This window comes from Brassica rapa, chromosome A01 (genome assembly GCF_000309985.2).
Source record: "Brassica rapa cultivar Chiifu-401-42 chromosome A01, CAAS_Brap_v3.01, whole genome shotgun sequence".
Classification (NCBI taxonomy): Eukaryota; Viridiplantae; Streptophyta; class Magnoliopsida; order Brassicales; family Brassicaceae; genus Brassica; species Brassica rapa.
The window spans coordinates 13,209,679-13,232,992 of NC_024795.2; the positions used below are offsets into that span (position 1 = coordinate 13,209,679).

The 23,314-nt window shown below is 36.1% G+C and overlaps 3 protein-coding genes across 3 annotated transcripts; all 3 read right to left on the reverse strand.

The window, feature by feature from the left end:
* Nucleotides 1–1,177: 1,177 nt before the first annotated feature.
* Nucleotides 1,178–6,832, reverse strand: LOC103827881 (feruloyl CoA ortho-hydroxylase F6H1-3-like). Its single transcript, XM_009103437.3, has 2 exons — nucleotides 6,247–6,832; nucleotides 1,178–5,416 (listed from the first exon to the last, which is right to left on the reverse strand). Exons 1-2 carry the CDS (start codon nucleotides 6,777–6,779, stop codon nucleotides 4,855–4,857), a joined length of 1,095 nt encoding a protein of 364 aa, XP_009101685.1. The 5' UTR covers nucleotides 6,780–6,832; the 3' UTR covers nucleotides 1,178–4,854.
* A 1,104-nt stretch (nucleotides 6,833–7,936) lies between these two features.
* On the reverse strand, nucleotides 7,937–19,351 carry LOC103827874 (small RNA degrading nuclease 1). Its single transcript, XM_009103433.3, has 12 exons — nucleotides 19,212–19,351; nucleotides 18,915–19,094; nucleotides 18,755–18,832; nucleotides 18,587–18,655; nucleotides 18,350–18,493; nucleotides 18,147–18,263; nucleotides 17,995–18,064; nucleotides 17,824–17,924; nucleotides 17,612–17,743; nucleotides 17,413–17,535; nucleotides 17,231–17,332; nucleotides 7,937–17,144 (listed from the first exon to the last, which is right to left on the reverse strand). Exons 1-12 carry the CDS (start codon nucleotides 19,242–19,244, stop codon nucleotides 17,058–17,060), a joined length of 1,236 nt encoding a protein of 411 aa, XP_009101681.1. The 5' UTR covers nucleotides 19,245–19,351; the 3' UTR covers nucleotides 7,937–17,057.
* A 1,495-nt stretch (nucleotides 19,352–20,846) lies between these two features.
* On the reverse strand, nucleotides 20,847–22,669 carry LOC103827866 (F-box/LRR-repeat protein 16). The gene has a single exon (XM_009103426.3). The coding sequence runs from the start codon at nucleotides 22,540–22,542 to the stop codon at nucleotides 21,007–21,009; it is 1,536 nt and encodes a 511-aa protein (XP_009101674.1). The 5' UTR covers nucleotides 22,543–22,669; the 3' UTR covers nucleotides 20,847–21,006.
* Between the last annotated feature and the right edge of the window lie 645 nt (nucleotides 22,670–23,314).

Genomic DNA, 23,314 nt, shown 5'->3' on the forward strand with positions numbered 1-23,314 from the left:
GCTCTCACTCACAACTGAAAGGGCTCTACCTGATCCGACCAAATACATGACATTTATTGGCTTTCACGCGACCTGATATCGCGTATGCTGTGAACAGATTGTCTCAGTTTAAGCATCGTCTGACTGATATACACTGGCAAACCGCAAAGAGGATATTTAGATATCTTGCTGGTACCGTCTCACATGGTCTCTTTCTTCGCAAAGACTCACCTCTTTTGCTCCACACGCTCAGACGCAGACTGGGCCAGTGACGTCGATGACTTTGTCTCGACCAATGGTTATATTCTCTATCTTGGTACAACACCCATTGCTTGGTCTTCAAAGAAACAAAAGGGAGTTGCATCGTATTCAACAGACGCCGAATATAGAAAATATTGCATCTGAAATTCCATGGGTGTGCTTCCTGTTTACCGAGCTTGGTGTGACTCTTCCTCATACACCAGTGGTCTATTGTGATAATGTGGGGGTAACGTATCTCAGTGCCAATGCAGTCTTTTACTCACGGATGAAGCATCTAGCTTTGGATTATCACTTCATCAGGGACAACGTCAACTCTGGTGCTTTGCGAGTGTCACATGTATCAACACATGATCAGCTAGCTGATACACTCATTAAATCTTTGTCAAGAAGTCGGTTTCAGGAGTTATCTAGCAAGATTGGAGTTCAACATCTACTTCCATCTTGAGGGGACGTATAGAATGTATATATAAAACGATATAGTAGTCAATAGTTACTCTAGATAATCCCTAGCTCTCATGTATATATATATTGTATCCTTGTCATATCAATAACATAACCTTTACGTTATATAGGAGAAGAAGAAGACCTGAAGACGTGTGATACTCAGCGCCTTATTCAGATTAAGCCCCTAAAGTTGTGGTAGTGTTGCCGCTGTGTTTGTGTTAGTGTTTTAGACCCCAAATACAGTAGTCTAACACAACTTTAACTCTGCATTTCTTTTAAAAATCAACTAGATTTTTAATCCACGCTACAAAGTGCGGATATACTTTAGTTTAGAACTTCTATAAAAATTTATGCAAAACTATTTGTTTTGCAAAATGAAGAGATGTAATGTTTTAATTGTGTTGCTAAATATATTAAATATTGTTGGTGATGATAAATGTTGTAGTTTTAGAGGACTTTATATTATAATAAATAAATAAAATATAGTGTTTCCTTATTTAACCCGGATCCGCGCAGGATTTATATTTATATTAACTTAATTTAATTTAAATGACCAAGTTATTAAATAAATTATTAAACTTTGACATTATTATTTTTTATATTTTTGATATATACTTTTTATTTATTGTTACTAATTATATATCTATTTTTAGAATATTTGGTAGATAAATCCTTATATTAAACAACTAAAAATAAAAAAAACAATCCTCAAAAAATATTGTACAGAATTTTATTATTATTTTTATACTTTAAATTGTAAAATTTTCATTAGTTGTACTCTATATATATTCAAAATTCTATGCATTTTTCTTTGCATTTAAAAATATTTTATATTTTTAAAACATATATATATATATATTTGCATTATAAAATATGTGTTTATCAACATTTTGCATTATAATTATTTTACATATTTCTGTGTCTTTCATTAATTTAAACTAATTTTGAGATGCTGTTATAAACAACAACAAAAATATTTTTTGAAAGGACACTATAATACACTGTACTTCAAAATACAAAAAAAAAAATGTAAGCAATTTTTTAGGGATGATCCATTTTAAAATATCACACATGAAAGAAGGCATAACTTCTATTTTAATAGTATAGATTAGATTTTGACATGCACTTTCAAAGCGCGAGATATTTTCTGATGAAAAATTCTCATTAACAATATTAATTTTTTTTGTTAATTTGAGAGTTTTTTTTTCTTAAAACAATGTTGCATTTAAATATGTGCTTTTATACTTACTTGACCAGCGATCGAACTGATCCGATATGTATTTTGGGTTTGGTTTTTAAAATTATCCATTATTTAAAAACTCACAAAAAATTCTAAAACGGCTAATCGGTTGAACCGATGAGTGACCAATATGTAATTCAATTTGATTTTTAATACAATTTTATTTAAATAATTATTAAGTATAGTCTTATTGTATATTCTGTAAGTTATAACTCCAACTTGTTACAAAAAATGTTTAAATTATCTTTTAATACTTTTATGTAAAATGAAAAAATTTAAAAATATATTTTAAATCTTTTCCTATATTTTTAAACATGGTTATTTTTTTAATTTTATATTGTTATTTATAATTATATATTAAAATTATTTAAACTATTGACCTATGGTACACCCGCGGCCAAACCAATAACCTAATAATATAAGCATTTGATTAAAAACATATAATTTATAATGTTATATTATTATGTTTTTCTTGAAACTATATTTTAATGGTTTGCATAAATTGTGTAGATTCTTTGTTTTCTAAAACTAATGCTATCTCAAGCGACAATTGTTTAGGAAAAACAATTTAAGCGACAACATTTTGCACTTTCAGTTTTTAATAAGACATCCTCGACGTCATCTTTGAATATGTATAAACAATTACACCACTGGAAGCTATTTTAAACGTAAGTAAACTATTGATTTTTTTTAGTATTAATGGGACTATATATAACGTGATGATCATGTCATAGGTCATATACTTGATGTCGATTTATTATTTGAGTTATTATATAATATATTATATAGAGTAATAAATGAGTTTATTTAAATTATGTAAAATATATATAGTTAATTATTTAGAGAAAATAAAGGTAACATCAAAATTTAATAAATAATTAATAAATAAGTCCAACAATATTTTTGTAATTAGATTTTTAGAATGATTTTCTTTTAATAGTATAGTTAAAATAGAAACAATTATTTGATATTTATGAAGTAAATGGTCATATGTGATTTTGAACCAGCAATGTTTTGAAAGTTATGGTAGCTTCTTAGAGCATGTTTAATGAGAGGTTATTAGGGTGAGGTTTTTAGCGGAATATAAGAAATCGTCTCTTAACTTTTAACTAAAAAAACTAAGAACAGGTTCAAACTTTCTGACACGTGTCAGAAAACAAGATTACCCTCTCTCAATATGTTTTACCTATGGCTCTGAAATGCCCACTTCAGAAGCATGTCTTCAGCACTTTATTGCTATAAGAAAATCAGCAAAATTACCTAGAACACTGAAGTGATCACTTCAGAAAAGCTGCATCTTGCACATTGATGCTCTAGGAAAGCTGTTATGTTTGGGCCTTAGTGTTTTCAAAGCTCATTAGAGCTAGGGTTTTGGGGCCACAAGATACCACTATATATATCTTGTGCCTCCTCTAAACCTAAGTAGCCAAACCAAGAAAGAGAAGAAGACAAGAGAAATTCCACAAGGTCTAGAAAGAGAGGCAAGGAAAAAGCTCAAAGGCAGTCAAGAGGGATCTGCAGCTAAGCAAAGAACAAGAAGAAGACAAGAGAGAAGAAGTCAAAGACTGAGAAGCTACCAAAGACAAGAAGAAACAAAGTTCGAGTCTTTGTGTTCTTAGAGTGTTTTGTATTGTACCCTCCTTCTGTAATCTTCTTTGTCATTTTCAAGAAAGTGAGAAGTGACTGAGACTTGTAAGCTTTGCTTGTTAGTAGAAGTTGTGAGAGAGAGATCCCACCCTAGAGGTACCGGAAAAGGAACTTGGTGAACAAATCTCTTGTGTTTTTAAGTTTCTATTTTCATCACAAAGATCCAAGCTTTAACATTCAAAGGGTAGGGAAATTAGGTGTATAGGTAAACCTAACAAGTAGTATCAGAACTAGGAAGTGATAGTTGTTTGGTTGATACAAGGTCAAGTTGAAATTTCCCTAACAAGTGGTATTAGAGCTCCAGATTCAGAGCAAGAGTGTTAGAAGATTCACCTTGAAGATTCGATGTCGAATACATAGAGGTAGATAGTTTTGATGGAACATGAGATTTTTCCTTATGGAAGGTTTGATTTACTTCTAATATAAACGAGATTTCTGACCTTTTTGTCTCTTAATCGTTTCTTCAGCATAATCCCGAGCTCACTCTTCAACATCGCTGAATGCTTTTGCCGTACTCTACACACCCTATCGTATCTGCACATCCTCTTGTTCTAGCCGTTGTCTGAGGTAATGAAGACTGTGAACAGACTTTGAGCTTAACACATTTGAAGCCCAATTGTTCTGGTTTTCGTGGCCCTTCCTGCAGCCCATTTCTTCTAATGATTGATACTCTAAGGGCATGACTATAGGGGGAGGGGGGGTTGTTTAGTGGGTTTTTAAGAGGGGGGGGGGGAGAGCCCACAAAAAAAAGCAAAAACCGGTTGCAGAATAGCCAGAATAAGAACCGTTATTTGATGGTTTCTTGCACTGTTTGCAGGCCCTACTGATACGTGGCAGCCCGCGATTAGTCTTTTTTTTATTCAAACAAAAAAATAATAATAATTAAAAAAATATGAAATCTATTTGGGTTTCACAGTTAATCATGGTCTAATAACAATCTACTTTTTCTTTATTTTACTTTTATTCTTAAATTGTAATGCATTTCAACTAGTACAAAACTACAAACTTGGAAGCAAATATGCATTCTTTAAAGTGAAGTGATATACTCTGACCCGACAAAGCACGGGAACAGAGCATCATTCCGTTATTTGCCGAAAAAATACCAATTAAAAAAAGAAGAAACTGAAAGTTTTTCACCAAAAAAAAAAAAAGAAACTGAAAGTTGACATGGATTTCGACTTAACCTTAGGCTTCCTCACCCTACAGGGTGTTCCTCCAAAGTCAATGTCTTGTACCACTTCATCATAAAGTCACTTTTTCTTTTTCTTGTCCATCTTGTTTTTTCATGGAAGCTTGATTGATTCGATAGTTTTGCTACCCGTATGCGGCCTTGCAAAGTAATATTTCATGTAATCCTTATACATCGTGGCCTTGTACAATGGTTTCTCACCATTCTCTAGCACCTCACGTAACGGTTCGATAACAGAGTCATAACTCGGCCCGCAATAATACGCGAAAGAAATCCGGCTAAGAAACCGACTAGTCATCACCAGATGTTCAACGCTCTTGTACCGATCGTTGCTCAAAATCTGTAACATGTCTCCAATGTTAACCACAATGGCTCCCATAACTGGAGGGATATGGAGCCACTTGTCACCGTATCGAGCATACAGGCTGCCTAATATGTCGTCCTGGAGAAGAAGTGTGAGGGTGTTGATGTCGCAGTGGTGACCGGTTCCTACGGTAAGTTTCGGGTCGGGACACTCGGGATAGTAGTTGACGTTCATCCTCAAAGTTCCCATTAGATCTTGTTCTTCCATCCTTGTGTTTAGATTGTTCATTAGTATTTCAAGAATCTTCCTACCTATCGGCTTCATCCTATTGGAATGATTTACAACCTCGTCCCTGCCACAGTCTTCGTTAAAATCTTCATTCATTGTTATACAAAGTTGCAAACTTACTTCTTACTTTTCAAGAAACTACGGTATTTCTTCAAATTTACAAAAATAACTACATTTGTTTATATCTTTGTGACGTGAAACGTTAAACTCTTTTTTTCTTGTGCAACTAAATTGTTTAGAGCAATAATATATGTGCTGAGTAAGTTGACTTTGATTATAGATACACATTAAATTATTTATTAACATAGGGAAATACTTTACACGTAAAATTGTTTTGACTGATTATTAGCACGCACAACACAAGTTCATTGTGATGTTTTATGCCCATATATTTAGGGTTTTATGCATAGAAAGTAGTATAATGCCTCTCATGAAAACTTTCTATCTAACTTTCTATGTTTATGAATAAAGGCTCAATGAGCTATTTTAATTCTAAGTTTTGTTTTGCATATGTTTACAGAATACTTTTTCTTTGAATTGAACCCAAATTCGTAAATATTATTCCCTCTGTTTCAATATAGATGATGTTTTAGAAAGATTATTTTGTTTCAAATTACACAAAGTTTTGAGATTTTAAGGTTAACTTTAATTTTATTGGAAACTGTTCAACCATTTAGATTTTACGGTTTTTTTTATAATTGGTTAATTGATTTTAAAATTATATTTTTTTTAGAAAAATGTAGTTTTCTTAATCTTTGTGCATTAAGGCAAAACATGAAATATTATAAAATAAAGAGAGTAATTTTTATTGGATTATAATGATTGGATTTTTTTTTTTTTTGAAATTTGTAATGATAATGATTAGATTGCATTGCCAGCACTCAAGAGTCATACCTGCATACAGTAGGCCACGTGGCAGAAAAGTCCACTTGGTCGGAAAGATACTCAAACTTGAGATAGTCTCTCCACTCCAACTTGGCCTCCTTGTAGGGATTGAAACTTGTCATGTACCAAGCGGTCTCCGATACTGAACTTCCCTCCCAATAACGTTTCTTCTCTTCCGTCGGCAAATCGAAAAACCCACGACCAGCAGCTCTCAGTTCGTTTTGCTCATCCACCGAAACTCCATGGTTCACTATCTGGAAAAACCCTAATGTCGCAGCGGCCTCGCAGATCTCCTCCGCAACAGTGGGGTTTTTCCAATCAGAAACGTCGATGACCGGAATCACAGGTGCTGACAACGCACCTTTGCCGGTTGTTGGGGCCTCCATGATGAGTTTTTCAGTGGTGACTCGTTTTTCTGGGAGTTGGATGTAACATGAAGGCAATGTCTTTGGAGATATAACTTCGACGAGACCTTTTACTCCGTGACGTTGGTTTACTACGAAATCTGTAATAGCCACATCGGTGAGCCCTATCGGAGCCATTTTTTTGTTATACTTTTCTTTTTATATATGAAAAACAGTAAGAGAATGGTATACAAAAGGTGATATGCATTTGTCACTGTTGTGTAGATTATATATAGATACATATGATGGGAGCACCTCAAACTTTAAGAAAAAATTTCAAACAAAATTAATATTATTATTTAAATATAATCTAGTTATATACTTTATTTAAACTTCACCGAAAATAAAATGTATTATTATTTTTTGTCATAAATAAAATGTATTAATAATAAAATAGTTAAAACAATTATTTTAATAATTACTATTTTCAGACGGTCGAATTTATTAAAAATTTAATCTCCACGTTTTGATGTAATTAAAGCATATTATAATTCATAGTGATGCATAGGGTGGGAGCAGCTGGATAGTTTGGGAAACACGTTATTCACGTCCAATAGTAGACAAACATATTATTGCAATATTTGAAACGACATTATACTAGTAATTGTTTTGCTTTTTTTGTCAGTTATTGTTTTGCTATAATATATTTTGTAAAGTTAACAGCTCAGCATCTGTTGATATGATCTTGTAGAATATTATTGTGATCGCTTTCATTCAATTAAATATATTCCGTCGTTATGATCTGTTTTCTTTGTCTTCTTGTTCTAAATTTATGTATGACTTGGTTACTATTTAATAAATGTTAGCACTTAATATTACTAACGATGCGTCGGATCAATGATTTAATAGTTGAAATTAGTTTCATGGTACCTTTAATTCATTTTTTGTTGGAACATATGCTTTATGGCATGTATCAATACTATTAGCGCCTACTGATTTCGAGTTTAAGAAAAGATGAAGGTTTTGAGCCAAACTCATCTCAATTTACAAAAAAAAAAAAGAAAAAAAAAATCATTTCACCATGTGATGATATTTTGGTAATATACTATTGTGATCCCTTTCAGTTCAGCTAATTTTTTTTTGGTAAACTGTTCAGCTAATTTTTCGTCGCTCTCATCTGTTTTTTTGTCTTCTCGTTCTAAATTTATGTATTTATTATGCTAATTATTTGTTTTTTTTGTCAACATTGGTTTGTTACTTAAATTTAGAACGAGAAGACGTTAGTACTTCATCATCAATTGATAATTTTGTGTAGAATATTATGTGATTCCTTCCAGTTCAAGTAATTTTCGTCCTTTTGATCTGTTTCTTTTTGTCTTCTCGTTCTAAATAATGTATGATTGTCAGAACATTATAAGCTTAACTAACTAGATGAACTTACTATTTTCATATTGGTAATACCATTTGATGACCCTAATTATTATTTTCGAAAATTTACAAAATAATTGATTCGATGTTAATGTGAAAAACAATATCAAGTGATATAGAAACTTGCACATATTTTCAAAGTTCGTATTATCTGTCTAATTACACACTATGTATTAATTATGTTGGGTTTTTGCTATTTTTATTTATAGAATTATTAATTTAAAGAAAAATTTGTTTAAAATTTTGTATATTTAAAATTATGTGTTATAAAAATAAAAAAATGATTATTTTTGTTAACTTATACATTAATTATATTTTATAGATTCAGTTTTCATTTTGTTTTTGTTATATAGAAAATATATGTATGATTTCCTCAAATTTATTAAGAACAATTATATCAATGATGATTGATTTAGGATTCTCATTGTATATGGAAACATTCTCTTTAAATGTATACTTCTGTAAGCTCTACGTCTATGCCATGTGTATAAGGTACCTCTGTACATCTTCTTCATATATTAATATATAAACTTTTATATGGTATCAAGAACCTTACAATTCAAGCTCTAAAAACCATATTTTTCTTATCCCTTTTGTCTAACTCATATCGAAATGGGTTCTGAAAACAATAACCCCACCAATGTTGTCGAAACCATCAACACAAACAACCAACCACTTCTCACGATAAACATGTCTAATGTCACCAAACTCAATGCAAGAAACTAACTTATGTGGAGCCTCTAAATCCATGCCTTGCTTGATGGATATGACCTTGCGGGCTATGTTGATGGTTCCAAGCCAGTTCCTCCAGCCACCACAACGACCGATAATCAGATCTCCACAAACCCAACACACACCTTGTGGAAACGCCAAGACAAGTTGATCTATAGTGTTCTTATTGGTGTGATCTCCCCCCTCCTTGCAGTCGCTGGTCTCTCGCGTATACACCTCCCTTGAAGCTTGGACCACACTTGCATCTACCTATGCAAAACCAAGTCGTGGCCATATCAAACAACTCAAGACGCAACTCAAGAACTAGAAAAAGGAGTTCAAAACAATTGATGTATACCTTCAAGGTATCACAACCCGTCTTGATCAACTTGCTATCCTAGGCAAAGCAGTTGACCATGAAGATCAGATCGATCTCATCCTTGAAGGTCTCTCCGAGGATTACAAACCAGTCGTGGATCAAGTTGAAGGCATGGATGCCCCTACATCAATCACAGAACTTCACGAGCATCTCCTCAATCATGAAGCTAAGCTTCTTATGGCTGGTGACACCATTCACTCTCATGCCCCTGTTACGGTTAATGTTGCACAACACCGCAATCACAACAATAACTACATAAACAAGAACAAGCAGAGAAACACCAACCAGTGGGTGCAACAATCATATCAGCACCAGTGGAGTCCTGCTCAACAAACTAATCTAATGGAGACAAAAGGACTGAGACCATACCTCGGGCGTTGTCAGATCTGCGGTGTCCAAGGACATAGTGCCAAGAGGTGTTCCCAGCTTCAATCCTTTCAAGCTACAACTCCTCAACAGCAGAACATCTTCACGCCATGGAACCCACGAGCAAAATTCACTACTGCAGCGCCCTACACTGCAACCAATTGGATCATGGACAGTGGTGCAACCCATCATATCACCTTCGATCTAGCCAATCTTTCTATGCATCAACCATATCAAAGTGGAAATGATGTTATGATTGCTGATGGTTCCATGATTCCCATTCAACAAACTGGTTTCTCTACTCTCTCCACTCCTATACGCTCCTTAGACTTACAAAATGTCCTATATGTTACTAATATAAACAAGGATCTTATTTCTGTTTATAGACTATGTAATTCTAATAAAGTCTCAGTGAATTTTTTTCCTACATCTTTTCAGGTGAAAGATCTGAAAATGGAGGTTCACTTGGTGCGCGGCAAAGCTAGAGATGAGCTTTATGAGTGGCCTTTGAAAGCTCCACAAAACAACGAAGCTGCTGCATATCCGAGTTCAAAGACAACTCTTTCTTCGTGGCACTCTCGCTTGGGACATCCCTCTTCTTCAATTTTAAATACTGTCATTTCAAGTTTTTCTCTTCTTGTTTCTTCAGCTTCTCAAAAATTATTTTCCTGCAATGATTGCTTCATTAATAAAACACATAAACTCCCATTTTCTCAATCTTCAATCACCTCGCAAAGACCATTACAATATCTATTCTCAGATGTTTGGAGCTCTCCTATTATATTCACAGAAAACTTTAAATACTATCTTGTGATTATTGATCATTTCACTAGATATACATTGATGTTCCCACTTAAACAAAAGTCCCAAGTGAAAGAGACCGTCATTATATTCAAGAATCTGGTCGAAAATTATTTCAAAGGAAAGATTGGTACCTTTTATTCAGATAATGGGGGTGAATTCATTGCCTTACGAAGCTTCTTTCAGACGTGTGGAATATCTCACTTTACATCTCCTCTGCACATGCCTGAGCACAACGGCATCTCCGAACATAAGCACCATCATATTGTAGAAACGGGATTAGCCATGCTCTCTAAAGCTTCGGTCCCAAAACAATATTGGCCTTATGATTTTGCGGTAGCTGTTTACCTCATCAACTGCTTGCCTACACCAGTACTAGCGATGCAGTCACCATTTTGTAACCTATTTGGCAATCAACCTAATTATCAGAAGCTACAAATATTCAGATGTGCATGTTATCCCTGGCTCAAGCCATACACTGCTCACAATCTCGAGGATCGATCCAAATTTTAGTGTCTTCTTCGGATATTCTGCAACCAAGAGAGCTTATCTCTGCTATGATCTCTCCAATGGTCGAATGTATGTGTCTCGTCATGTTCAACTCGCCGAGAACAATTTTCCATTTGAGATAAAGAATGCTGCGACAACATCGGACAGATCGACAGAAGAAACTATGACATCTCAATCATTCTTCCAGATGCCACAAGCAATATATGTGCCGCATCAACCCTCGTCTTCTGATCCTCACCAGTTATCTACTCCGACAACTACGTGAAACTCGTCGTCGTCATCTTCAAATCAGATATAGTCTTCTCACCCTAACTCTCCTTATCTTTCTTCCTCCTCTGAGCCTACTGTTCCAAATCAAAATGGGCCGCAACCCACGGTCCAGACAAACCAAACTCCTCCCATATAACAATCCCAAACCCAGCCAGCTACACATATCCAAAATACACAAGCCCAAACACAAACAAATACTGACACCCAGACCATAGTCCAACAATATAATATCCATAATCAAAATCACTCAACAACGTCGTCAACAACGTCTTCCTCTCTTCCCGAATAGCCACAACAAGAACCACAAAACATTCAACAAAACGTTCATCCCATGTCCACTCGTAGCAAAGCTGGAATCAGCAAGCCAAACACCAAATACCTCTACGCAACCCGTCTTTCCCAAAACACTGAACCCAGAACTATAAATCAAGCCTTTCTCAATGAACATTGGCGTCAAGCAGCAACAAAAGAAATCAATGCTCAAATAGCCAATCACTGTTGGGATCTTGTTCAACCCTCTTCTCTGAACGTCACAATTGTTGGATGTCGTTGGCTCTTCGTAACGAAATACAACCCCAACGGTACCGTTCGTTTCCCCAAAGGATGGCCTATTGCTAAAGGTTACAATCAGCGTCCTGGTCTCGATTATGTTGAAACCTTTAGTCGGGTCATCAAGTCTACAACAATCCGAATTGTTCTTGGAGTCGCCGTGAATCTCAACTGGCCAATTCGACAACTCGACGTTAACAATGCTTTCCTTTAGAGTTCTTTAAGAGATAAGGTATATATGACACAACCACCTGGGTTTGTAGACAAGGATTGACCTCATTTTGTATGTCGTCTTTGAAAAGCAATATATGGCCTTAAACAAGCCCCTAGGGCCTGGTACGTTGAACTTCAAAACCTTCCTTATCAACTCTGGTTTTGAAAACTCAGTTTCAGATACATCTTTGTTCATCCTTAAGCGCGCATGATTCGTTGTCTACATCCTTTTTTATGTCGATGACATTTTGGTCGTTGGCAACGATAACACTCTCATTAAGCAGACTCTAGATGTCATTGCTACTCAGTTTTCAGTCAAAGAACACGAGGAACTTCATTACTTCTTGGGTATTGAAGTAAAACGTGGCAGTGATGGTCTGCATTTGAGCCATCAACGATACATTCTTGATCTCTTGGAAAGGACAAAGATGATTGGCGCAAAACCTGTTGCAACTCCAATGGCAACGGCACCAAAACTGTCACTGCACTCAGGCGTTCGTTTATCTGATCTGACATAATATAGACAAGTCGTAGGAAGTCTCCAGTACATGGCCTTCATGCATCCTGACATCTTCTACACAGTCAACAAGCTATCACAATTTATGCATGCTCCAACTACGAAACACTGGAATAGAGTTAAGAGAGCATTGTGTTATCTAGCAGAAACAGTCAGTCATGGAATACTCTTACGTCGCGGTAACTCAATGACTCTTCACGCTTTCTCCGATGCAGACTGGACTGGCGATCCTGACGATTATGTCTCCATAAATGGCTATGTTCTCTACATTGGCAATCACTCTGTCTCATGGTCATCCAAGAAACATAACACAATAGCTAGATCTTCAACGAAGGCAGAATATCGGTCCATTGCTAATGCCTCCTCTGAGATCAAATGGATCGCATCCCTGCTCCATGAACTCAAAATTCGTCTCTCCCAAGCTCCAATTATATATTGTGACAATGTCGGTGCTATGTATCGCTGCGCAAACCCTGTTTTCCACTCCCGTATGAAACATGTGGCATTGGACTATCATTTCATCCGCCAACAAGTTAAGTCAGGTACACTAAGAGTGATTCATGTCTCTAAAAAGGACATGCTTGCTCATGTCATGACTAAACCACTATCACGACAAGTTTTCACCTCATTTACTAGCAAGATTGACGTGGCAAAACCACCCTTCATCTTGAGGGGGCGTATTAAGGACATCATATTAATGATGATAGATTTAGGATCTTCATTGTATATGGAAACAATATATTCTCATTAAAGATATACCTATGTAAACCTTACGTCTCTGTCATGTATATAAGGCACTTTTGTACATCTTCTTCATATATCAATATATAAACCTTTACAAAATTATCCCTAATGATCTACTCTGCAAATTCAGAGGTGTAGTCATAGTATGTATGGATTGGATTCAGAGAGGCTCTACATTGTGAATCTAAAGAGAATGGTGGTCTTGGATTTAGAGATATTGAAGATTTCAAACAAGCTTTACTTGTGAAACAAGCTTGGAGACTCTTAAATGATCCGACCAACCTGGTGGCGAGGGTTTTTAAAGGGAGATAATACGCTAGGACCTCCTTTCTAGAGGCAGGCAAAGGCTACAGACCCTCATATGCTTGGCGGAGCATACTCTTCGGAAGGGAACTACTCTCACAGAGTCTTGTGAAATCAATAGGAAAAGGTTCTTCTACACGTGTGTGGCAGGATAAGTGGATCTTTGATGAAGTCCCAAGACATCCAATATATAAACAGCTGCAAATAAATTATAATCTGAAGGTAGCAGAGCTCTTTGATCAATATGGGCATTGGAACTTGGAGTTACTGATGGAGCTATTCTCTGAGAACGAAGTGAAGAGAATCTTGACTCTTAGTGTTGGAGGAACGGAAGACAAATTCATCTGTTCTCACACTATACATGGCTCGTATACGGTAAAAAGTGGATATTGGCTTATAGCGAATAAAGAAGCAAACAGAAGGTTGGATAGTTCCATTTTGGAACAGCAGAGAAGGGCCCTTATGAAAAGAGTCTGGAAGGCTGCAACCCTACCGAAGATAAAGATGTTTCTATGGAGGGCATTATATGGAGCTATTGCAGTAGCAGATCACCTTAATTCTAGAGGTCTGCAAGTACCTCCTACATGTCAATTATGCAAAGCGGATCCTGAGAACATCAACCATGTCCTCTTCCTCTGTGATGTTGCTTTAAATCTATGGATGATTTACGATATTCCTATTCCTACAACTGGTTTCTCAGTTTCTTTGGAGGAAAACTTTGAGTATATGTTCAACATGTTGGATAAGGTTTTAACGGCCACATCTCGAGTTAAAGTTATTCCATGGATGCTTTGGAGCATATGAAAGAACCGTAACGCCATACTCTACGCTGCTACGCAGGAATCACCAATGAGACTGGTGCAATTGGCTCTTGAAGAGACACATTTATGGGTTAAGGTTAATAAAAGAAGAGATGATCTCGAATGGCGAAGACTAGCAAGGAGCCAAGCTGAAAGATGGTCTCCTCCTGTTAATGGCTCCATCAAATGCAATGTGCACGCTAATTGGAGAAATTCGATGCTTCATTGCGGTGCAGCCTGGATTGCAAGGGACAGTAGTAGCTTGGTGAAATTCCATGCGCGAGAAGCATTTACGTGCTCGGCAAGTAAACTGATAGCTGAACTTAGATGTATCATTTGGGTTCTACATAGCGTCAGAGATCTACATTTTGATCAGATTTGCATAGCATCGGATCATAAAGACACTATTGCTGCTATTTCGTCTCCCAATCAATGGCCAAGGTATAGATTCTTGCTTGAGGAAATAAATCACTTAAGCCAATCTTTCTCTATGGTTAGCTTTAAGGAGGAGAATATAAGCGCAAATTTGATCGTAAGGGATATTGCTAAAAGTGTGTTGCGAGATGGACGGTTTCAATCCTACTTGGCTATGGGTGGACCGGCTTGGCTGCCTGAGAGATTACATCGAGAGGCAACGTATAACTCCTAAGTAGAAATAGTCTTATGTGCTCTGATTGCCAGGGCTTGGCCGTTTGGATCGCAAAGAGTTTGCAGTAGTGGATGTTGAGCGCAACGAAGATAGTCTTTCCCTTAAGATTTTGTTGGGTTGTATCTCTTTCTTTTTAGTCTTCTTTTCCAGGTTCTAATACCTATACTTTTGTACTCATTTCATACGATAAAAAAAGAATAGGGTATTCTTCGTTGAGTAGAGCAAAAGAAGATTGGTAGATGATGGTGGAAAGTATTTTCATAAACATGTCGAATGAAGAAGAAACGGTATAATGTATATTCTAGGTTTTCAAGAATAATGTAGAAGTGGTAGTAATTGTTTTCTGCCAAATAGTAGATCAATAGATAAGTCGTGTAATTTACATTCTTCGAATGGTAGAAATAATCAAAAATTCAGAATATACATTCTGGAAATAGTAGATCAATGTTTTAAAGTTTTTTTAAATTTGCTTTTTTTCAAAATAATAATTTCTAACCAATCATACAGTCAATAAAATCACGTTTTATTTTTTTCACTTAAAAAAAATTAAAAAACAATTTTTTATATATATTTTTTCTTTAAGTTAAGGGTATTTTAGAGAAAAATAGGATAAAAGAGAGAAATGTGTATTGGGACAATATATCTGATTTTTTGGGTATTATGCCAAATCTCCCAAGATTTTTTTCATATAAAAGCTCTATATTTGTTTTTGAAATAGTTGAATCTCAAGGGAATTAATCTAAAAACTCCATACTTCAGATTGAATTGAGAACGATTTCCGCTCTCTTTTTAATATTCTAGTAGGAGCAATTGAGACAAGATAACTCTTTATATTACTTTGTTGATAATAACAGAGTAAAATAGATTAGCTTTTCGTAAAATTTCATGATACATTCCGTAGTAACCATAGTTTGCAACAAAAACTCTATCATCATCAAATGAAGAACCATCAATGACTGAAGCCAGTAAGATGCATCGCCATCATCCACAAAAGATCTGTCAATTACTTTTTCTAAAATGTTCAGTTGAACCGTCTGTTCAAATCCATTGGAAAAACAAACTGAAAAACAATCAAATTTTTTGCCAAACTTAAAATAAATTGCCAAGCAAACAAACCAAATGACCGGAAATACAACAAATCAAAGAAAAAGAAGCAAAACGAATCAAACAAACCGACGTTAGAGCTATAGAAGCTTCTGACCATTGGCTTGAAACTATAAAAAATCTATCTTTTTCTCTTGACGGCTAGGGTGTTAGTGCAAAGATGACACAATAATAAGGTAATGTAGAAGATAAATCAAAAGACAAAATAGATACAAGCAACCAACTATTGCTTTATTAGAAATCACCTAAACAATCTATTACAAGACTTGCTTATCAGCTTTACACAGCCTGTTAATACCCTAACAGCTGCTTCTGAAAGATTTCTAAGCTACCCGTTTGTGTCTCTGTCGTCAGTACTTCATCATCTGCTTCAGCACGACCCAAGACCACCCCTAAGAGATTTTCACCCTTCCTCTATAATAATAGCCAGTGTCTTATGGAATACAGACGATTCCATAGCTCTTTTATAGTGATCTCCACGTTCCTGAAACCCTAGTCTCCAAGGCAACATGAATATGGACAATTTCCATATCAATAAGTACACTTTCCTTTTCTTGAAATGTACTTATTCCTCAAGGCATTTATCTCTTGCCTTTTCTCCACGGTATAAACTTGCTCCTCAAGTTTATCCCACGCCAACTCAGCATCTTGCATCTACATGGTCTCTACCACTCTGCATGCCTCCTAGTTCACTCTCTGACGCACACTGCCTTAGCAACTACTTCAATGACTACGTCAAGACATAAGCCCTCAGTTTATCTTTCTCCATCTCAGCATATCTTGCATCCATATGGTAACCCACCACTTCGCATGCCTTGTCAGTTGCGTGTTGCAATATTATATTCATGCATCCAAATTTCATATTCTTTTTAAATTGTTATTTAAGCTATTCAATTTTGCATAGATCATTTTTAGTTTTCACAAAGGCTATTTCTGTTAGTGTTATATTATAATACTGTGACAATATACTAGCTTTGCCATAGATTGTTGATGTAACCGAGAAACAGATAAATCTTATTGAAGTTACTACGATACCAAACATAAAGGATAAAAGATAGCGTCGAAAAGAAAAGATAGAAAACAGTTTTCCTAAATTATTATAGTAAAATACTCCAAGGTTGCATCAATCATCTTACACCATTTTGCGGACATAACAACTTGCACTTAATCCCGAACTCAGCTTTAAGGTGGACAGTTTTTGTGGCAGACCAAATGAATCCTGAAAAACAAAAAACACATTGCATTAAACTCATCATATCTCAAACAAAGTTAATAATCTGTACGAATGAAGATATTCTAAAGTACCCTCTCTTTGTATCCATTAACGTTTTCGAAAGCTTGATCAGCTTCTTTGGTACTATCGAAAACAACAACTGCACAGTAGTTACCTCCTTGTGTTTTTCCTGGCTGTCAAAGAAAGCAGAAAAGAATCTAGTGTCAAGGATCTTAACAAAATAAAACAGATTCATATGACTTTAGATTTCAACCTTAACATCAAGTTTAAACTTTGTGGAATGAAATTCTCCAGCGAGAACAATGTTCAGTTTTTCAGATGGCACATAGGAAGGGATTCTATGAATAAAGAGTCTTGATTTCTCGGCCTCCAGCATCTACAGAATATTAAAAGAATAAAAATAAAGCCATCAAAAATTATAAACTATAAATCAATAGATCTATTATATAAACCTCCTTTGATGGGGTAACTGTTGTGTCAAATGGTTTCTTTATAAAAGCAAGTGCAATATTCATTGAAGCTGCAGCGTCGTGTACACAATCATGAGAAACACCTTCCTTTCGGACTTCCTTACCACAAATCGCCTGTAAAAAAATCAGAAGTACGAGAATGTTTTTTCTAGTAAATTAATTCAATAGTAGTAACAAAACCACTATAGCGTTACCTTGTGAAGGTCATTAAGTGAAGGTTTTCTTGAATTTCTTGCATTTGAAAATTTGAACACAAGTGCTGTATCAATTACTTTAGGATGATCTATCTTCAACACTGGAACCAAAATATCAACAAATTAAAACAACAATTAAAAAAACCATTCTAGGGTGCCCTTTTTACTTACCTCTCATGTCTTTATTCAGACTGTGACCAACCAAAATAGAACCATCAGAAAGATATTGCTGAAGTTCTCTCTGCACGAATCACACAATTAAATTCTGTAGGAATTGTCATGAAATTAATGAAGTATCATTATATATACAACAAGGTATATACCTGAATATCTGCCACAGATAGAGTAGCATTTTCGATGTCTAGTGAAGTTACTCCGGTAATGGCTGTCCTATAGTCAACAATAGGTTTGCCCGGTTTCACATATTTGTCAAGAATCACCTGAAGAAGTAAACATTTAATCAAAAGAGCCAAGACTACAAAAAAAACACACACAAGAAACCAACTAATTTAACTATAAGATAAACCTTTAAATGACGGTCGACAGCGCCGACTCTGACCAAACCCTCAGTCCCATCATCACAAAGAACCATCTCACAATCAACAGCTATCATGTCAGTTGATTTCATCACAGTCGACGACTTCATTCCAATATCGGATACAAACCAGTCCTGCTTTTAGCAATTCTTTAGAAACAGTCTAAACAAGAAACTTCAACAAGTTATTAAACATAAAGAGACAATGATCCAAGAAAGGAAACAAACATTGGAGAGTGAGGGGAAAGAATAGTCTGACGAGAATTCTGGATGCTTCATGGTCAATCGAATAAGCATCTGTACAGTCCAAAAGATCAATTCAAACACATTACTACAAAAAAATTGTATATATGCATCGGAAAAACATGTTTACTTTGTTTGATATCAAACACTCACCTTCTCAGGAGTGTAATTTTCAGGAGTCTCCTGCTTCAACTTTTCAACTAGAAGACTATTAGCACGACATTGCAGGGCCTAAAGGAAAAAAATGAATTGGTTTAGAACCAACACTAGTAATTAGCAAGCATTTGGTAGTTATAACTACAAAAAACAAAACCTTCAAATCTTCTTTCTTCTTGAAGGTTGTGAGAAAAGCGACCAACAAGTCACGGGAAACCATGGAAAGGTTAGATGGTGTTGAAGCTTTTTGGTTGCAAACAGCTAAAAAATCAATCCATCCTCCGTGTTCTCCTCGTAGACCTCGAAGCTGCACTAGCTTCACCAATTCTTCCAACACCTAGTCGAAAAATGTTATCGAGCATGTAACGTAAGATACATAGAATGTAACTTTACCTAACAACGGAAGAAATCTTGAAACCAACAAAACATATTCAAAGAAAAAGAAAATATTTACATTCTTCTCGGCGGTGGCTAGATTATGATCCATATGTGCCGTCGATAAGTTGTGAAACGTAGTGATTTTGGCCTAGGACTGTTGGGGTTTTTAAAGAGCATTAAGAAACTTTTTTTTTTTGGAAAATGTACCCAATTTTTTTTTGAGTAAAACGTTTAAACTTCCAACAACTACATAATCTCGAAAACTTTCCAAAATGCTTCGTAAGTGATGTTTTAAGAGTTATTTAATTTTGGAGTTAAGAAAACGTTCCAATTTCCAGTTTCTCTACTTTTCCAATTAAAGTTAAGGATTTTTAGTGATTTAAACCCCAGACTATTTTTAAACAGAAGAAAAATTCCCAATGGAAAATATTACTCCTGGTGAGAGAGACGTCACGCGGAGGAGAGGTAAGGAAAGGTCTGGACGGGGGAGGACGGTTCTTAACCAGACCGATTACTCCTGGTGATGATTAAACCGGTTTCATCGTTTTGGTTAAGCTCGATTTCTCTTGTCTGTGTCTTCTTGATTTGAAATCAAATGGACTAAAAAGCATCAAATAAATAAAGATGTGGACGAAAACATTGATTCTTCATTAGTCCTCAGTGGCGAATGACTAAATGTAAATGTAAGGGATCCGGGTTCAAGGCAAGGTAATCTCTTTTCTTTTATGTTATTAAACGACGTCAGTTTACAACTGAATGTTGTTTTTGGAAAAAATACGGGTTACATGTCGTTTTTATTTATTTAATGAAACTCAGCATTTCAAGTTAATGTTTTCGATCCATTTTAAACGGAACTGTTAACAGAGAAGTTAATACACTAACATAATCTTCGTTGAGGATTTTAAATCATAAAATTTAGTTAGGAGTTTTTTTCAATCTAAAAATAGTTTGGGGTTTAAATCATTAAAAACCCTAAAGTTAAATGATGTGTTCTAATTTCACAATTTTTTTAGGAATCGTAAAACTCCGAATAAATCTTATTCTTTTTTATCAACAAAATCTTCCTTTTCTTTTCAATAATTTTGTTTCATAAGTTTGTCGCATATTAATAGGCAAATCTAAAGATCATTTTTTAGTGATCATAAGCTTAAAGCATGAAAAAAATAGAAAATGAATTGTAAAGATCAAATCAAAAAAAATAAAACAAGGAAATAATACCGAAAGTGGGGTTTTGTTTTCATATAGAAACGAGCTAAACAAATATTGTAATTATCTCTATTTCGATATGATTATCCAAAAAATATTGGAACAACTTGTTGAGCAAACAACAAAAACACATGAAAATACTACTCTTCTGATGAAGTTGCAATTTATCGAATATAATAAGAGAGATTACTGAATATTTATTCATCGGCAATCTTTTGGTTTTGGAGTTGGCAATGTCTTTTACATGTCTACTCAAAATCAGCATTGTCTGATGCTGAAAAAGCTTCCATGATCGATGGAGACAAAGCCATTCAACTCGATTTCTCGCCTTTCTGACAGTACCGCAAAATAAAACTATAGTAGCCACATTGACTGGACTAACTCAGTTGTTAAATTCTATTCGACAAAAGCAACTGAGCTTGAAATTTCAGGTTATACTACCACAGTTAACAGACACGTTGATCATATCATACATTTCACAGTGCAGATTAAAAGCTTCGAGGAATAAGTGAAAAAAAGGATATGATTGGTAATACTAATTAATAATAATAACATACATGATCACATGAAATATTGATAATGAATTGTTAAGATCATACAAATAAACAAGAAACAATACAGAAGCGGGATCTTGTTTTCCCTTTTTTGAAAAAAAGACGTAGTCATCAAGTAGAAGAACTAGTAGCTTCACTTTGCAACCATCTCCTTAGTGTGAAAGCCACAAAGTTCTTACTTGCAAGTAACTTCGTCTTCAACATAGCTAACCTACCACCACCACCTTCAACCTCTGCATCCCCACCGCCATCAGCAACCGGCGTCAGCACCTCCTCAACCACCGTCTCCAGACCTCTCCCACCATCCTCACTTACCATGACCGTACCTTTGGTCTCATCTCCATCCATACTCACCACCAACGTCCTCCGCCGTTCACGCAGCCAGTCCCTGACATCCCCTGTAACAACTATACACTTCTTCACCTTCAGTTTCACCAGATTAGGACAGCCCAAAGCTAGCGCCTTGATCCCAACATCCGTAATCGGACACCCCTTGATGCAGAACTTCCTCAGCGCCACACACTTCTCCGCGATGCAAGCCATCTCTACATCTCCAATCGCACCACTCCCACAAAGAGCCAACCGCTCCAGCTTCTTACAGTTGGAAGCAATAGCGGACAAGCTCGCATGCGTCGCATCAACACCGATAAGCACAAGCTCTTGCAGTAACAAGCAGTGTTTAGCTAACGCCATCAGACCTTCATCACCGATCCTCTTAGTCCTCCACCCATCAATGTGAAGCTTCCTAAGCAATCTACATCTCTCGACAACACAAACCAGACCTGAATTGGAGCATTCGGGTGTCTTCACAATGTGCAAAGTCTCCAACTTTCGACATTTAGATATGGCAGAGAGCCCAAAGTCACTAACTTGGAGCCTCTCCAAGTGAATCTCAGTCAAAGAAGTGTTACCATCACCATTATTAACTTGAAGAACTTTATCCCAATTACCTAAACAACGAATGATTCTCAGCTTCTTTAACGTTGTTGACGCAACTAAAGACTCGAACACCTGACCGTTAACAAGCTCCTTCAAGCAGATAGATCTCAGCGAAGACGATGAGTGGAGCTTAACAGGCTCCGCCGTTTCGTGAATCCCTCTTATCCTCTTCACAGACAACTCCTCGAGAACCTTGCAATGCTCCAGCACAGCGTTCAACCCTCTCGCTCCGAAATCGCAAGAGCCGCACGAGAGCTTCTTCAGGCTCTTGCAGTTTCTCGCGAACGACTCCATCCCTAGATCCGTGATCTCGCGGCAGCCGCGGAGCTTGACACGCGTCAGATTCGAGCACCGAACCGAGACCATGGCGAAAGCTTCGTCGCTCAAGCTGAAGGAGTTCCGATCGCATCGGAGAGCCAGCTTCGTGACGGAATCGAATCGGCTGAAGATGGACGGCAAGAAAGGGAGGATCTCCGCCTTGGCGGCCAGCGATAATCGGTGGCGGTTTTGACCGTCGACGAGTAGCCACCGTTTGGAAACTAGAGAGCAGCGTTTCCGATCTCCGGCGGTGAGGAATTGGAAGATGTGAGCGAGGCAGTCGTCGGGGAGATCTGCCGTGAAATCGCAATCTACGAACTCCGGAGGCCAGAGCCATAGAGCGGAGTCTCGTGTAGTTGAATCCGCCGGAGAAGACGGAGCTTGACCCATTTTGTGTGGTGCATGCGAGCGCCACCCAATGGAGAGGATAAAAGGGCTGAGTCACGAGTCACGAGTTGCTTTTTCGAGATTTTCTTCAAGTAGTCACCCACCAACTAACCCTCTCTCTCTCTTTTTCAAGGCCTATTTATTTCCTTATCTCTCAAAGTTCGGCCCACTGGGCTTTCTTTTGCTAAACTATATTATCACAACTGTCAAACTTTTTTGCACCTCATACATTGATTCATCTTAGGGCTCTTTTAACTTAAAATTAGGCATGTTCAATATGGTAATACCAAACCGAACCTATATATACAATATAAACCGAATGGATATGATTTTATAAAAACTGTAGGATTTGGATATGGTTAGGCTTATAACCGACCAAACCGAATAAACTGAACAAAACTGATCAAAATCAAACATATCAATATATACATTATAACGATACATGATAATTGATTTGTTATATAATGACTTATATAACAAATTAACTTATAATAATTCATGGACTCTAGTAGAAGGTAATTCATATTTTAGTTTGCAAGCATTATATTATTATATTTACAAGTATTGGAGTTATTTATATTTTTTCTCATCTATAAACGAACAAAATTTCACGTTCGGTCGGAGAAGGCATGACTTTGACGGACAATGTCACCGACTATGGGAGAGTGGAAAAAACTTTTTATTTCATGCTTATGTTTTGTTTTTCATTATTTTATTTTCACACTTTTGAACTTTGGTTTTGGTTTTAGATTGATTATTTTACTTGATGGTAGAT